The 18,752-nt window shown below is 32.4% G+C and overlaps 1 protein-coding gene across 1 annotated transcript; it reads left to right on the plus strand.

The window, feature by feature from the left end:
- The first annotated feature begins 10,806 nt into the window (after nucleotides 1-10,806).
- LOC127101881 (putative GEM-like protein 8) lies at nucleotides 10,807-18,233 on the plus strand. Its single transcript, XM_051039314.1, has 7 exons — nucleotides 10,807-10,855; nucleotides 10,937-11,077; nucleotides 14,421-14,581; nucleotides 16,972-17,023; nucleotides 17,129-17,215; nucleotides 17,482-17,759; nucleotides 17,836-18,233. The coding sequence occupies exons 1-7, from the start codon at nucleotides 10,807-10,809 to the stop codon at nucleotides 18,010-18,012; spliced, it is 945 nt and encodes a 314-aa protein (XP_050895271.1). The 3' UTR covers nucleotides 18,013-18,233.
- The last annotated feature ends 519 nt before the right edge of the window (nucleotides 18,234-18,752 follow it).

An 18,752-nucleotide genomic window follows, 5' to 3' on the forward strand; every position in this document is an offset into this window, starting at 1 on the left:
TGATGAAAAGTAAAACTTGCACCAACATAACGGTAACATAGGAACCCACAAAGGAGAGTGAACTTTGAATCGAAGAGCAAAGATGCGTCTTAGCCGAAAAAGAAGGAATTAAATGTTTGGGTACGAGCCAAATAAATCTTGATTCACAAGGTGGACTGCCGCTATATCGTCCTAAAAGGGTATATATGGGGTCCACAAAAAAGTATTAATGGGTACAAGGAACAATATATCACTTGCTGGGGAACAATCAGTTTGAAATCAAAGAAGAATTGTATCTTGGATCCATGAAGGGATAGACTCTGAACCGAAGAGTAAACAAGCGTCTTAGCCAAAAAAGAAGGAATTAAATGTTTGGGTATGAGTCAAACAACTCTTGGTTCACAAGGTGGACTGCCACTATATCTTCATAAAAGGATGTGCGTGGAGTCCAAGAAAAAGTGACGTTTGATCTCAAAAAGATGGTATTGATTGAGGAATGAAGAAAGTGTGACTATGAATACTCTATCATCTCTCTAACTCATGAATCTCGTGAACTTAGAATATTTAAAATACAAAAATTATAAAATAATAATTATAATAATAAATTATTTATTATTAATATAATAAAAACGAGTAAAGAAAAACAAATAAGACTTTAAATGCTAAAACTTAAGGAAAGAAAAAGATTAGCAAGTGAAGACATTGAAAAAATTATTAAAGAAAGAAATAAAAACAAAAAAAATAATAAGCATAGACAGTCATGATAAATTCAGAAAATGAATTATGCCAATAGTTCGAAAAAGTTAGAGAAAAACGTTAAAAATATATGTCATGATAACCAATATTTTATGGGAAAAAAAGCAAAAGTAGCGTGTATCAGGAGTCATGACAACTCAGGTTAGAATCATCAAATGAACACAGACAAAAATCTAGAAAAGTAAAAGAAAATCATTAAAAATTAAACATAAAAACCGGACACGCAAAGAAAATGTGACTATGAATACTCTATCATCACTCCAACTCATGAATCTTGTGAACTCAGAATATTTAAAATACAAAAATTATAAAATAATAATTATAATAATAAATTATTATTATTAATATAATAAAACGAGTATAGAAAAACAAACAAGACTTTAAATATTAGAACTTACAGAAAGAAAAAGACTAGTAAGTGAAGACATTAAAAAAAATTATTAAATAAATAAATAAAAACAAAAAATATAATATGCATAATCAATCATAATAAAATTAGAAAATGAATTATGTCAATAGTTTGGAAAAAGTTAGAGAAAAACGTTAAAAATACATGTCATGATAACCGATATTTTATGGAAAAAAAAGCAAAAGTAGCGTGCATATACGGTCATGATAAATCAAGATAGAATCAATAAATAAACAATGACAATAGTTTAGAGAAAGATAAAGTTAAACGTTAAAAATTCAACGTAAAAACCGAACACACAAATAAAATACGTCATCTTTTAGATTATAATACGTAAAAATATATGTCATGATAACCAATATTTTATGGGAAAACGATGATAATACGTGACCACAGTTGATACTATCTCGGTTTCTAAAAATATTGAGTGAGTAACATTAGTTAATAAAGTGGATTAGGATTATGATATTAAATTTGTTGATAATACTCTTTTAAATCACTATTATAAAAAATATTTTTCTATTAATTTAAAAAATTATGAAATTAAATATAATTCATCTTTTAGATTATATATAAAAGATAAGTTAAATTTACAAAGATATTTATTTAATTGATAAACTATCTAGATTATATATTTTTGAATTATGGTGAAAAGTGTATGTTCACTCCTGTTTACGCTAGCTCAAATGATGATAGAAGTGAAGTTAGCAAAAATATATTCAAACGCATCGTACGTTTGAACATACAACAGAGTTGCCATTAAACTTTATTTATTTCCGAAGGAAAGGGAAAACATCGATAAAACCCGGGGAAAGAGATATTGGGTATGGAAGTCGGTTATGCAAGGGGAAGGTATTAACACCCCTAACATCCATGGTACTCTATGAGAACCGTTTTGACTGTTCTTGCTCGACTGGGTGTTCTATCTAAAGATTACTCGCAAAAGATAAGGGAAACAAAAAAAGAATAAATAAAGTGCTTGGTGAGGATTGGGGTCCCCATGCCTACGTATCCTTATAGTGTGATAAGGAATTCAGAGCTATGTAGTTCATAGAACTAATGATGGGAGGTGAAAAAAGTTGTGATAACAAGTATGATATGAACCAAAGGATTATGATGTTTGAACTACAACAAGGGGTAAAATATGAACCCAATAGTAAAAGTAGTATGAACCAACAAGTGAGGGGCCTAAGACATGGTACCACTGTATTGAAATAACCGAAAAGAAAGAGAATTAAGTGTTTGGTTTCACAATACAAACATCTCTTGGTTCACAAGGTAACACATGATAAAGCTCAAAGGGATAATGTATTTGACTCAAAGATTAGGGTGTATCACATGAAGTGAATTAAGGTAGAATATGAATGTATCATGGAGATGGATGGAGGAAATAAATAAGTATGCTCGCGGAGGATTCGAACCCTCGTGCCTACGTATTCTCATCGTGCAATGAGAAAATAAGAGCATTCATAGTTCGTGGAACCACGAAAACAAAGGAGAAAGATTGATAGTGATGAAAAGTAAAACTTGCACCAACATAACGGTAACATGGGAACCCACAAAGGAGAGTGAACTTTGAATCGAAGAGCAAAGATGCGTCTTAGCCGAAAAAGAAGGAATTAAATGTTTAGGTACGAGCCAAATAAATCTTGATTCACAAGGTGGACTGCCGCTATATCATCCTAAAAGGGTATATACGGGGTCCACAAAAAAGTATTAATGGGTACAAGGAACAATATATCACTTGCTGGGGAACAATTAGTTTGAAATCAAAGAAGAATTGTATCTTGGATCCATGAAGGGATAGACTCTGAACCGAAGAGTAAACAAGCGTCTTAGCCAAAAAAGAAGGAATTAAATGTTTGGGTATGAGCCAAACAACTCTTGGTTCACAAGGTGGACTGCCACTATATCTTCATAAAAGGATGTGTGTGGAGTCCAAGAAAAAGTGACGTTTGATCTCAAAAAGATGGTATTGATTGAAGAATGAAGAATGAAGGATTAATAAATAGGGTAGTAATAAATAAGGTAGCTCACGGAGAATCTGAATTCTCCTGCCTACGTATTCTCACTATGCAATGAGAAAGTCAGAGCTTTCGTAGTTCAACCTACTAAGGCTGAAACAAAGGAAGATAAATTGATTGCCAGGGTACACAACCCTTCAAGGCAGAAAAAGGAGTGCCAAGGTTCATAACCTTCTAGGCAAGGTATCACTACCAGAGTTTATAATTCTGTAGGAAAAAAACTGAATTGTCAAGGTCTACCACCTCAAAAGACAAAGAGAAACAGATCCCAGAGTCCATAACTCTCAAGGAAAAGGAAAGCACTGTCAAGGTCCACAACCTGATAGGCAAGAGGATTTCCCAGAGTCCATAACTCTACAAGGATACTCAAAGGGATTGTCAAGGTTTTAATAACCAAGTGCCAAAGTCTATAACTCCATAGGCATATGAAGAGTTTGCCAAGGTCCACCACCTCACGGGGAAAAGAAAGATTACCAAGGTCTACCACTTATAGGCAAGAAAGGGTTGCCAAGGTCTACCACCTTATAGGCAAGAAAAGACTGCCATGGCCTACCACCTTATAGGCAAGAATGAAATGAATTTCCTGGGTGCACAGCCCTACAATGCAAATGGAATGCCAAGGTCTATCACCTTATAGACAGGAAAAGATTGCCAAGGTCTACCACCTTATAGGCAAGAATGAATTGATTGAAAGATGGTATACAACCACATGGTGCTAATAACAACAGTGCTTCATTATTGAAATGTTGAATGATTGATGCTTGCTTGAAGAAGACTTGTCAATTGTATGATTCAAATTGCACTAAAGTCTATGGACAAAGGCGAATACCTTGAGCAACTGGGTCATTCGTCTCGTACTCAAAGATATCCTAAACAAGGATAAGAATTCTCCAGTCTCATCATTATTTGTGTTTTAAGGCTCATAACGTGCAACTTGAATCAGAATTGACAAGTTACTGATAGGAGCCTGCATGTTGATCTTGTTGTAGAAGAAGACTTGACAATTATATAATTTGAATTATGCTAAAGTCTATGAATATAGGTGAATACGATGAGCAACTGGGTCATTTGTCCTGTACCCAAAGATATTCAAAATGAGGATAGGAATTCTCCACTCTCATTCCTTCTCTATTTCTTAAGGATCGTGCCACACAATCTGAATTATGATCGTCAAGTGTTGATACCTTTGTTGTGCTTGAGAAGTAGTCCACTTTGCTAGCTATGCTTGACTGATGTTGACTTGAAGTCTTGATCTTGCATTTGAACCTTGAGGTCTTGAGCTCCTGAGATTCAGCATATCCAATAGCTTGAGCACAACGAACCTGCTATATCAAGTGATCAAGGGTCTTTTGATTACTTGACTAGGCATGGAGGTTTCAGCATAATACAAAGAATTTGGTTGACCAAAGTGCCCTTTGGTCAACACTACCCAATGAGATTGAATATATTAGTTGAACTATGTATAATAATAGACCTATTGATTTTATCAACTAAATAAAATCAGACAAATCTGATTAAAACCCTAAGCTAAGGGGACATGTATTAAAATCAAGATTTTAAGCCTTAAGGGAGCAATGAGAAATATGCACAAATTTGATTAAATGGAAATAACGATCAAGATTATTCATAATTAATTAAAACCAACTATTAATTAAAAACCATATGAATATATGACGAAGAAATTAGGCTAAGTTCAAATCAACTTAAACCTAGAATTTCTAATGATTGTAATTGACCGATTTATCAGAAGAAAACATATTAATCAATATTATCTATTAATTAAAATTAATTAATTAGTTCACAATTAATTAAAACAACGTAATCAATTAACCACCATCAAATAATTAATCTACTAAGTGAAATTAACTATGCTAATCCTACTTACTAACCCAAGATTTAACAAATTAAGTGAAAATTAAACTAAGATAAAACATGATTGAAAGCAAGGGGGTACAGACCCAGGGACTTGGTGTTATTGATGGATTCTGGATGGGCCTCAAGGCAGAGGACCATCAAACTTGTTCAGCTGAGATCCAGCGGCCTAGGGGGTGTAATCAGTAATAATTTGTTTGGATCTTGTATGAATCGATGGAAATTAATAGAAACAGTTAGTGCATCAACTGTTGGTGATTAAGTTAGAAAGTGGTTTTAGCAAAAATCAAATGAAATTAGAGGTTAGTTAATTCAAGCCATTAGAAGCTAGTTAAAAATTTAGTTAGTATGTGAACTTGGAATTGTTATGAAATTGAGTTGTTAATGTTAAAGATTGGCAATTTGTGGTGTTATTATGAAATGCTCAATGGTTTAGTATGAAATGTCAATGACTTGGTTTGATGACTATTTTTTAAAAATGGCTTAAAAGTGAATGATGTGATAATAGAAATTATAGGTTTTATAATTGTTTGAATTGTAAAATATGGACTTGTTTGTTATAATTGAATGGGATTTGCAAAATGAAAATATGATTGGAAGGATTGTTTAACATGTTATGGTTTTGCTTCATGCCTTTGTAGGTGGAGATGCAAGGAGATTTGGGAAGATCACGAGGAACCTGAATTGGCAATTAAACTCAAACAAAAGCATATAAGTCATGTAGATGTTGTATGGAATTTGTGGAATTTTGTATAGATAAATACATTATAATATATACAATTCCCATATGTAATGAACTGTGGTCATGTTGTATGCAAAATTGATTTGTCAATATTAATGTAAATTTGAGTATGTGAAAGTGTTGATGAATTAAATGCATTTAATTGTCTTTGTTAATTCTAAAAATGTGTGAAATCAAGTTCAAATGAATGGAATGTACATGGATTCTACCAAGCATGAATGACAAATGAGTAAGCATAGCCTAAACTTAAGTTCATCCAGAAATGGTATGTTGACTTTGGTCAACTTGGTTGACCAAAAAGTCAACTTAGGTGATAAATCCTAAAATGCAATGCAATGGATGAATGGATCAAAACTTGTAAGCTTAAGCAACCAAATGGCTTGGATTTTAGAGACACACATTACCTAAATGATTATGTTATGCTTATGGATAATATCAAAAGTCAAATTTGTATGTGAAACAACATGATGGTGTGACAATAAGTGCATGAACAAATAAGTAAAACAAAGGATGACCATAACTTAGTCAAGCACCAACAATGTAAAGAAAAGAACCAAGCCTTGAAGTAATAAACAAGGCATGATGCAATCCCCTAATGCTAGGGCATGATGCACCTCCCGAGTTAGGATTTGGGAATCAAAGATCAAGTCATAAGGTCACAGATGTTTAGATAAACCATAAGGGATCAATGGCTTAGGTTTGTAAGCCTACATGGTCAAAAGGTGAACAAATGTTCCATAATACCTTACACAGAGGATTACAACAAGATTAGGGTTTCCATGATTAAAGTGAAAGATAAGGTGAATAAGGGCCAAGGCTCAAAGAACCAACTCAAATCACCTGCCTCTAACATTAGGGTTTTTAGCCCAAAGCAAGGTTAACAAATGAGCCACCCACGATGAACACCCACAATTAGGGTTTTATGGATCAAAAGATCCATCTAGGACAAGATCCAAGCACATTAGGGTTTAGGCATGAAAGATCAAGATGCAATCCCCCAAGATTAAGCTAGACTACATTATGTTATTCACATGCTTTGAATCTATGATGTTTGTGAGGATGGATGCATGATGCACATGAATGCAGATGAATGTGTATAGATGAATCTTAAGCCATAGGTTGAGCAAAAAGAGGAAAAGGAGAGGCAAAATTTTGGGGTACAACAAGGAGGAAAGAGTTATGGAACGAGTTAAAAGAATAGTAAGGAATATGGATAGAAGTTGGCTTTTAGGTAGTGATTTCAATGAAATATTGAATGCTTCAGAGAGGCAAATCACACTGACATCTGTTAGATTCCTAAGGTTCCTAGTCCCCATTATATTCGTAAATTTAGGCCCATTTCACTATGCAACTCAACAAATAAAATTCTTAGTAAAGTGATAGTGAATAAGCTCAAATGTTGTATCGATAAGCTTATTGCTCCCTACCAAACTGGGTTCATCCCAGAAGGAGTATGCATAAAAATATTGTCGTGGCTTAAGAAATGTTGCACAATAAGAATCTATTGAAAGTAAAAAAGGCTATTTTGTGATCAAGGTAGGCTTAGCTAAGGCCTGTGATAATTTAAGCTGGTATTTTGTAAAAGATGTTCTCACTGAAGCTAGGTTGCATGATAAGCTCATAGACATTATTATGGAATCAATTTCCTCTGTCAGTATGAATGTCTTATGGAATGAAAATGGTACTGGCCAATTTCTCCCCAAAAAAGGATTAAGACAAGGAGATTGAATCTCACCTCGTCTCTTTGTTTTTCTTTTTGCATGGACAAGCTATCCCATATGATTAATGAGGTTATGGAAAAAGATGACTAGACAGGTATAAAGGCAGGAAGGAAATGGCCAAAAATATCCCATCTAATATTTTCATGCTAGAATAAGTTCTTTAATGTAGGTTTACAGGAGTGGATTGACTACAAAACATAGGCCATGGAGAAAAGGCTCACTAGAAGGAACTTTGGTCCATCTTCCGCCACTCTATTTGGTATCGGAGGAACCAAAGAGCTCATGTAGCAGTTTACATTCTTCCCAGTAACTTAGTAGAAAATATCAACAATGTAATCATGAGGTATCAAGATAGCATAAACCTTAGTCGGAAGATAACTAGAAGACAACAAAGTCTCATTGACATGAAATGGAACCCTCCACTAGGGGAATGGGTAAGACTGAATACAAATGGTACTTCAAAAGGAGACATGAGGGTTGGGTATGGAGGTTTAATCGGGGATAACAATGGTACGTGACATGGTGGTTTTTCCAAGAACATTGGATCATATGACGCCAACATTACAAAACTCTGGGGAGTACTAGAGGGCCTAAAATTTACTTTCAACAAGGGTTACAAAAGAGTGGAACTCCATATTGATAACAAATCTATCTCTTATGTTATAATAAACATTATACTCTTGTAGGACCCGGGATAGGTCTTACTCAAAGAATAAAAATCATTCTTGATTGGGAGTGGGAAGTTCGAATTGATCATGTTTATAGAGAAGCAAATGCTTACGCAAATACTTTGGCCAATTTAAGTCTTCATCACAAAATTGGAATTCAATACTATGAGGATTATCCAACGGGGATAATAGTTCTTCTATCTACTGATGTCTTAGGGGGATCCACCTCTCATTTAATTTTTGTTTGATTGTTTTTCTTTGGGGCCTTGTGCCCTCTTTGTGATAAAAAATATTTTTGAATTAAATAAAGAATATTTTAAAAAATTTAAAATTTAAAATTATTCATAATAGTGATCAAGGTTTAAAAATATTTTTTAATTATAAGTTGTTTTTACTATATTATTGTACTTGCTAAAAGTATAATAAGTGACAACTTCTAATTGTGTAGGGTTATTTGAGGATTTTAAGGTTGTTATTGGTGTTAAAGCAAGCTCACACATGGATGGTTAGAAGTCCTGTATCTGGGTGGTTTTTGAATGAACTGAATGTTCTTCTCAACTTCGTGGTTTAGGTATTTATAGAGATTTATTAAGCTTGTATTCTTGGACCCATGGGGTGGTTATTCTACCCCTCTTAGGAGCGTGAAAATGTTATTCTCCCTATTCTTTTAGGAGAATATGAATTTCCTATTTTATTGTACATCCATACTGTTAGTGCATAATAACACGTCTATCCCAATGTTCCATGGATGAGAAATAAATGATTTTAACCATGTTCAATAATTGGCGAATAATACCATCAATGAGGGAGTGTTATATGCAATTGGCATGTGTTGTGATAATTGGGAGACTAAGGGCTCTACTTTGGGTGATGTTTGGTATTCGCCTACCCTTAGTGAAATATGTATTGCCTCATGTGGATTATTTACAATAATAATAACACGCTATCCCTCAAGCACGAGAGCTTGTAAAGGACGAAGTGATTTAGTTTGACCGCCTCCTACCTTTGCATTTGGACAAGTCTCTCAGGCATGGTTTGGGGAGAGTCCCCTCAAGCATGACTAGGGATGAGTCCCTAAAACATAGTTAGGGGTGAGTCCCTCAAGCATAACTTGGGGGTAAATCTCTAGGTATCAATCGAGGTGAACCCTCAAGCGTCAATTGAGATGGGTGCACGCGCCATATTAAATGTGGTTAATGATGAATATGTATGAGGAATCTAAATCAGCCTCAATTCCTTACACGTGTCAAAGACACGGGGAATCTTTTGTAACAGTAGGAGAACCTAGTAAAAGGCCATTGATTACGCCTATAGCTAGCCTTCAAATCCCTATAAAATGGGTTTAGTCCTCATTATTTTCCTTTTCGTATATCTTATTCTCTCAAGCATTCAAATATACTCCCTTAGAGTCCCTCAAGATCACAACATAATTAATTTATAGTTTTTTCAAGCTCAAACTCTTAACCCCCTATTTATAGGTACATGTTTGTTACTCTTTCCTCCCTTTTCCATTTTAAAGGAGTATTAAGGATTTAAACAAGAGTGGTAGGGTGATAGAGCTCTCAAACATTAGAGAATGATCATAAATGTACTTGTACTACCGAAGGAATGACTAATGGGAAAACTATTCCATTACCACATGCTTTTAGATTTAGGCGTATTTGGAGGTTATGAGAGCACTAATAGTTATGATAGTGACTCTATTTCTTCCCGTTCTTTACTAGGAAAATCCCAACAACTGATGGTAGCTACAGACATTAAATACTCACATATTGAAGATTTTGTGACTTTGTATACCAGTTAGGGGTGAGAATAGACCAGATAAACTAACATGGGCCTAATTCCTAGCCTACACAGGCTCAGGCCAGACCATACTTTTTTTTAAAATAAAAAAGGCATATGCTTTTTTATAAGTTTATTTAGTTAAAAAGGCTAGGCAGGCCATAAAAAAAGCCTTTTAAGCCTATTTACTGTCATATTATTATTATTATTATTATTATTATAATTATTATTATTATTATTATTATTATTATTATTATTATTACTATTATTATTATTATTATTATTATATTGCATATAGTACTGTTAAAATAAAAAATATAAAAAAATGAAAGTAAGCTAAAAACACACCTTATTAATAATTTCATAAGTTGTTTTAATAAGTTTTCCTATATAAATAATCTCACAAAACTTATGCTACTAGGTAAGCGGAAGTTCTATTGACTGCCAACATTGCTCCCTCCCAGATTTCTGCCAATGGTAGGATATTTATTAGGGTTTTTGAAATCATTTGCTGACGGCTGGATGTTAGCTCTATCTTATGGATGTTCTTCTCCTTTTACGGTACCGAGACTGATATAAAAGGTGGTTGGGTGACTTTAAGTGATTTATCCGAAGGAATATTGTTCAAGCCTCACTCTAATAATTATAAAAGTTGGAAAGATAGGCTCGTGAAAGTTAGTGGGAGATATGGTGCTTCCATGGTCACAACCGGGGCGGATGGCACTCATTGCTTCCCTTTGACTTGGACAAAAAATTCAATGGTGTTCACTAGCTTTAAATTTGACTAACTCACACCTATTGAGAGGGAGGTGGTTAAACTCTTGGATGAATTCAAGGTTATGACTCCCGTACCATGATTATAATAGATCGGGGGAATGATACCGAGATAGACAAATATTTAAGTAAGTTTAAGATCATAGTGATCCTTATTTTAGGATTATTTACTCGTCAGGATACTTATTTCTCTTATAACTTTTTTGCAGAGAAAATTCCATCCATCCCTCTAACTGAAAGGAAGGAACGTTTGGTCAAAAAGAAGGCCGAGCTTCAGGAACAAGGGACATACAATCTTAAGAGGAGCCCATGCGACCTTACTACGAAAGGGAGCAAAAGGTACGCTGAAGGTAATGCCCCCAACGAGTGTCGCACCTCTAAAACCAAAAGGAGGACAATAATTCTTCCACATCCATAAAGGACGGTGCGACTACAATCTCTAAGGAGGACAAAGCGGGCGAGCCCTCTTCGACACTTAGGGATGACTCAGCCTTCAGTCTTCCATGTGAATTGATCCAAAATATACAAGGATGCTTTCTAGATATTTTTATTATGTATTTCATTAACTTATTTTAAAATATACAATGATATTTTGACTATAAAACTTTTTGAGTGTGAAATTTGGCTAGGGGTTTTACTTTGGGAGATATGTGGTATTTGGTTGCCCTTAATGAACTCCGTATTGTCTCATGTAGAGTCTTTACAATTGTACCAGTAGAATTTTTTATTCAAGATAAAGAGTTAGTTAAGATTTACATTATAATATTTATTATATATATCATTGAAAAAATGCAAGATAATTGAGAGTATGTTCGCAAATAAGTAATTAATGTATTTAAAACTTTGTTAAAAATATTACAAAAAAGAAAAAAATGGTCTTATATGTAGATATTGTTGTCGAATTTGAAAGTTAGTTAATAGATCAACTAATAACTTTTACAACAAGCATAATAAGCTCTTTCAGATTGGAAGGGATCCCGTCTTTAGTACGAACATTGCTAATGAAGTGCCAACTCATGTTGTCATATTCCTTGGCAAGGTCAATTTTGATGGCAAAGAAGCCTACTTTCTACTTTGATTTGTGCATACTATGGAGAATTTCCCATGCAATGACAATATTATCATGGGAGCTTCTATTGGGGATGAAGCCAACTTGATTGGGGGATATTATGTTATCCATGTGTCGCTTAAGTCTGTTGACAATGACCTTGATAAACACTTTATAGATAGTATTAAATAGCGGAATATGTCTAAATTGAGTAACCAGTTGGGGATTATCAAGTTTAGGAATCAAACAAATGTTTGTGTAATTAATGTCTTTCAGGGAAATATCCTTGTTCCATAGATGATGAATAAAAGAGCAAATATTCTCACCAATGTGGTTCCAAGTATTTTGATAGAAACCCGCAAGAAAACCATCCAGACCAGGAGACTTTCAGGCCGCCATATCAAATAGAGCTTGCTTGATCTCAGAGTCTTGGACCTCAGATTGTAAAGTTCTGCTGACACATATACCAAAAGCAGGGAAGTGTTGATCTGTCTGAAACTAGTCAGTAGTGTTGATATTTGTAGTGAAGAGGTTTCTAAAATGATCTTGGAATAAATATCTAATGGTATCTTCATCTTCAATCCAATTTTTGTCGTTATTTTTAATCATATTAATGACTTTACTTCTTCTTCGTAGCATCTTCGAAGGGAAGGCGGAAGACCACCTCTTTTCTCATTCATGTGAATGATATCTTTGAAGAGAAGACGGAAGACCAACTTTTTTTTGATATTTCGTACATTTTAATAATTTTTTTTTTGTCAAAATAAAAAATAAAAAAATCTTTTAAATATATTAATAACTATTTGGATTAAAATACGAAATAAAAAATATGACCAAAATAATATGATTGAAATATAATATAAAATAAAAGATATCACCATATAATATTATTGAAAAATACAATAATTAAATAAAATATTTCAAAAAATATTCAAACTATATATATATATATATATATATATATATATATATATATATATATATATATATAGGATAGGACACATCTAAGTCAAAGTACTGGCCAACTTTTTTTGACCAAAAAGTAGCCTCCACCGACTCAAGAAAACACGTTTTTCTTTTAAAGTAGAAAACACGTTTACTTTACACAACTTGTATAACTTGGGCAAATAAAATTTGTAACATAGTTTGTACCTAAAACAAATTGCAATATATTTTAGATATAGGCCCTGCCACTGTACTACTGAGTAAGTGTTATGTTTTTATTTATATTTTGAAGAATACTCTTTCCCCATCATATATATATATATATATATATATATATATATATATATATATATATATATTATATATATATATATATATATATATATATATATAATATATATATATATATATATATATATATATATATATATATATATATATATATATATATATATATATATATATATTATATATATATATATATATATATATATATATATATATTGTGTTTTCCTTATTTTAAAAAAAATATGATTGATATATATTCGTATAATATTTAAAATGTATTCAAATATCTATCTCTAAAATATTCTTATATTTAATTTAATTATTGTATTTTTATTTATTGAGATGTCTAAATTAAAGACTCAACGATATTTTTGAAGAAATATATCCGAAAATGTCCAGGGGATAGGGCTGAAAATGAATCGAGTCGAGTCGAACTAGCCTCAGTTCGACTCGATTCGTTAAAATTTGGTTCAACTCAAATTTCGGTTCGAATTCGACAAAAATATTTTTTAAGCTCAAACTCAACTCATTATACGTTCACGAACAACTCAGTTCAACTCATTAGATTCATCTCGTTAGGTTTAACTCCTTTGGTTCACCCACTTAAAAGCTATTTTTAAAAAATATTTTATTTATATATTTCACATTTTAAATTAATATGTTTAAATAGAAAATATAGAAATAAATTAAAAGTTATGATTTTTTAAAATTATTTTCTTAAAAATATAATGTATATATTTTTAGAAGTATTTTGCTCATTTGAGAATATGAATTATCAATTAAAATTATTAAATAAAAACAATATAGGGTTTAAGATTTAAAGTAAATCTTTAAACCTACTCTTAAAGACAATATAATACATCTCATATATGATCGAGTTGAATCAAGAATCTAACGAGTCAAATTATGTATAGTTAATGTTCAACTCATTTAGTTAACGAATTTAATTTTCGCTCATATTCAGCTCATTTGATTCATGAATCTAGTTGAAAGATTTAATTGTCGAACTGAGTTCCGAACTATTTTCAAGTTGGTTCGGTTCATTGCCAACCATATCAGCGGGGAAATTGGATATAACACCACCTTGCATGATCTTCTTCTTCATACTCAAACAACACTTCATTTTCAAAACTCTTAAAAAAGTTTCTCTCATTCTTAATAAACTTTTCAACACCAAAACATCATTCTTTGATTTTAACACATCAAAGGGAGAAAACAAGCTGAAATTGCAGGTAAAGTTCATTCACTTTATCTTTCATTCCTTGCATTAATCTTGTTAATGAACTGAAAAAGTGGACGTTGAATCTAGATATGCATAACCAGACAATGTTTGGCGTGGTCTGGATGTGCATCTTTGGATTGTCCTTTTAGTTTGATTTTTAATATTATTTTCCTATTATTTATGGTATTAGATATTGTGCACCATGATATGTTTCCCAAAGCTATTGTGAGTGTGAATGTTAAACCTATTGAAGTGAAGCATGATATTAAATCAAATGAAGTGAATGATGATGTTAAACCAGATGAAACGAATAATGATGTTAAATCGGGTGCTCGATCAGTTGTTATCGAGGTAGATGTCCGTGCATAATTTACAAATAAAGAAGTGTTTATCGTTCGTGAACATATGCTATAATAAGTTCATATGGATGCAAAACAATTGTGGTTTGGCGTTGCCATCGGAAGGTCCGACAATGGTTTGAATAGAAGATAAGCATTTCTAACAATGATATGAAAAAGAAGTGGCACATACCAACCAATGATTAGAAAATTTAAACGAGATGACATTGGATCGAGGAAATGTGAGTGTACTTTTAAATTGCGCGGATATTGTATGGAGGATGAGACATGTAAATTTAATGTGATTTCCGGTATGCGTAATCATGTCTTGACTGACAAGCGAGTCGATCATCCTATTGTATGTCCCCTTGTTCCGGAGGAGAGGGAACTTGTTTCAGACATGACATTAAACATGGTGGCGTCGAAAAACACACTCATATCTTTGAAATGGAGAAGACCTCTAAATGTTTCAAATATCATGCAAATATACAATTTGCTTGCTCGAGACAACAAGGCGACAAAAGTGCCAATATTTGAGATGCAACAACTCTTGAAACTTTTGGAAGATGACAACTATGTTTCGAGGTACAGAGTTTGTGAGGATAAAGTAATTGTTCAAGATATATTTTGGAGTCATTCCGATTTCTTCAAGTTTTTCAACACTTTTCTCTCACTGCTAATAATTGAATCAACATACAAAACAAACAGGTATAGACTTACACTCCTGAAAATCATTGGTGTTACTTATACAGAGATGACTTATTTAGTCGGTTTTTGCAGTCTTTGTCTCATTGTAGGGGAGGTTAAGCAGGGGTAGATGTATGTTTGGGTTTGCCTCCCCGATCTTTCAAGAGGTTTCTATATGAAGTCTTCTTACTTGAAGTTTTACGCTCTGGTGGCGGGGGTGGATAGTAGGCTGGGCCGGGTGCAATAAGTGTTGGCTAGGGTTTGGGAAACTTGGGCTTTTTCCAAAGTGGTGGTTTTCTCTTGGAAATTCCTTCAAGATATATTGTTGACTATGCAAAGTTTGGCTAGGTGGGGAATTGGGTCCAATAGGATATGGGGAGGATGTGTGTTTTTTTTTCTTCAGAATTATTAGAGTATGCAAATCATTTGTTTCTCAAGTGTGTGGTAGCATCCTTGATTTGGTATAAAGTGCTTAGGTGCGCAGGGAGGCCGCTTCTTCTTCCCTATTTTATTTTATGGGTGCTCGAGGTTTTTCAGGAGTTTGGCCATAGTAAGTAATCTCGCTAAGGTATGATTTTGATATGAGATTATGTGGTTTGGGTTATCTGAAAAATGTGGAATAAAGTTATTTTATGTTAGAAAAAGTTCTCAATTAACCATTGGACGCACTTGATTATTAGCTTGGCGTGGAAGTGAGTCTATATCCATGCTTCGATTTCTTCCCTCTTTCGTGAGAGTAAGATCCACTCAGGTGTATTCGAGATTAGGGGCGAGCTAGGTGACCAATTGCTCCTCTCTGTTTCTTGTAGGTGGTCACGTTTTGCCTTCTTTCAACTCTTATCTTTTGGAAATGAGTTGCTTCAGTTGTTCAGAAGGCAGTTAACTTTTTCTCTCTTAAGTTCTTATTTTTATTTCGTTGTTGAGTTGATTTTGTTTGTTGAGTTGTACTACTTTTTCTCATAGTCGGGTATTGCCCGTGCTTATTTTGTTTTCCTATACTTTTGTATCAATTTTGTTGGTTCTAAACATGTCTTTTTATTTGTATTGTTTTATGTAGTCTTTTCTTTTTTATTATTATATTAATCTATTTTACTATTAAATAAATATATTTTAGTAAAAAAATTAACTAATTCTTTTTTACGAAAAGGTTAATTGTTTTAAAAATTACTATAAAATAAACTTTTTTAAATACTTTAATTCACTCAATGAATCTTATACAAATATAACAATATATTTTTTCTACCAATACATTAAGAAGTTGATTTATACTCTACAAAGATGCATGTTTAATTTTGCTACCGTAACGATTTTCTTTCAAGATTTCAGTTATATCTTAGTTATCTTTTGTCCTAAAAATAGATAATTAGTAAATTTAACTTCACTAATGTAATTTCACCAATCACAAGTTTAACCATATCTTTTAGCTGTCCTAATTTCCTTTTCCATAACCCTCACAGTTAATCACTTGTTTATAATGCGTTAATTGTTTAAAAACAACCACAAAAGCTGTTTAATTGAACTGTATAAAAATCATATATCTATTGAATAAACTAATTAAATTAAATTTGTCTTCTTATATATGGAAATTTCCAAAACAAAAAAGCGCGTTTGCCTGGAATAAATCAAACTTGGAAAATCCATCTCTATCTTGGTATTTTCATTGTAAGCTTTCATTGGACAGCTATTAACAAAAACAAAACAAATAAATCTTCATAGTTTTCAAGAACCAAATCAAGAAATTTCCATCTACTGGTGAATTCTTCTGCAGGTAATTTATTAATTTCTCATCGATAATCTTCAAAGTTCAAATTCAAATTTCTTCTTTTCAACATCTATATCAAGCTATATACTAATATGATTCTTGTCACTTCAGCTAAAGAATCCACAACTCCAAACATGGAGCACAAAAAAGCAACAAACAGAAAAAATGGAAATTTCGCATTTAGAGTTCATGAACATAGTACGTCATAATATATTAGTTATTCAATGAATCTGATAAATAAAATATTTATTTATAATAATTAATATATATATATATTATATATATATATATATATATATATATATATATATATATATAATATATATATATATATATATATATTATAACAGTAGTAAATATGTATATTGGATTGCAGTAAAATTTGGTATAAACTATCATAAACGTTATGATATATTAGTTATTCAATGAATCTGTCGGAAATAAATATATATATTGGATTGCAGTAAAACTCGGCCATAAACTATCGGAAACTCTGAAGGGTAAATTGAGTTTGGGTGCGAAGATAATACAAGAAGGTGGAAGAAGGAACATTTTCAAAAACATTTTTGGAATGCAAGAAGGAGAGAAAGTTTTGAAAGCTTCACAATGCTATTTACACACCACAGCTGGTCCTATTGCCGGAATTCTCTATATCTCTACAGAAAAAGTTGCATTTTGCAGTGAAAGACCAATTACTTTCTCTTCTGCAGCAACAGGAGAGTGGCGGAAAGTACCGTATAAGGTATGTAATCGTTAAGAGTCCCGTGTCGAATAATCATGTAGTTAAGGGATTCGATTAGGTTTGTTTTGTTATGCAGGTTTTGATTCCGGTTGGGAAGATAAAAGAAGTTAATGAAGGACAGAATGTGGATCAAGAGGAACAAAAGTATATAGAAATTGTAACTCAAGAGGATTCTGAATTTTGGTTTATGGGATTTTTAAAATATGAGAAAGCTTTTAGGAATCTTGAGAAAGCAATTTCTGTGTCCATATAGAAAAACAGAAGTATATAGGAATTGAATATTGTTTATGGTAGTTACAAGTTAGTTGGAATTAGTTGTTAGTTTGGTATGTTAGTTTTCTTCTTCGCGTTATTGTATAAAGTGATGCACGTAACATGTTTGATGAAATTCCTAACTGAAACTCAAAACATTTGAAGTGGCTTGTTTGTCTATTATCTATCCGTGATCGAAAAAACTAGAGCCTTCTTCTTTTATTGATAATCTCAATCTCTTCACTTTGGTATATATCATTTTCAAGTATTCTTACTCCTAAATTCCCAAAACTTTTAGCTTTAGCTATTCAATCTTGAGAAAGTGAATCCAGAAATACTTACACACCCGGTGAACCAATGAGTGACATGTACCTCTTGACATCTTATTTTTATTTTTAAATACCGTTATAATTTGATAATATCAAATATTATGATTGGATAACTTTGTAATATTTCTTTATATTGACCATGCTTTATCTTTAAACTCCAAGTTTTCGATTTTACTTTTTTATTTAAAAATTTAATTTTGTTTGGTGTAGTTGTGCTGTTTCTATGTTGTTTTTTTAATGAAAAGAATGCCACCGGATATCTTTTATTTGAGGGATAAATATTGTTATCCAGTAGATTTAGGGGACATAAATTTTTTGAAATTTAATAGTTTCTTTTAATTCTATGCATAAACCTTTGGAAGACAATTGAGTTTTTAGTTCTAATGAAATAATTTAGTTCATACGATTGAAT

This window comes from Lathyrus oleraceus, chromosome 7 (genome assembly GCF_024323335.1).
Source record: "Lathyrus oleraceus cultivar Zhongwan6 chromosome 7, CAAS_Psat_ZW6_1.0, whole genome shotgun sequence".
In the NCBI taxonomy this organism is placed as follows: domain Eukaryota; kingdom Viridiplantae; phylum Streptophyta; class Magnoliopsida; order Fabales; family Fabaceae; genus Lathyrus; species Lathyrus oleraceus.

What these genes read in the sequence shown, in the direction of transcription:
- LOC127101881 (XM_051039314.1), top strand. Translation starts at nt 10,807, where the DNA reads ATGATTATAATAGATCGGGGGAATGATACCGAGATAGACAAATATTTA. An exon ending in CTCGATCAGTTGTTATCGAG is followed by an intron (nt 14,582 to 16,971) that starts GTAGATGTCCGT and finishes AAATCTTCATAG; the next exon opens with TTTTCAAGAACCAAATCAAG. An exon ending in GGCGGAAAGTACCGTATAAG is followed by an intron (nt 17,760 to 17,835) that starts GTATGTAATCGT and finishes TTTGTTATGCAG; the next exon opens with GTTTTGATTCCGGTTGGGAA.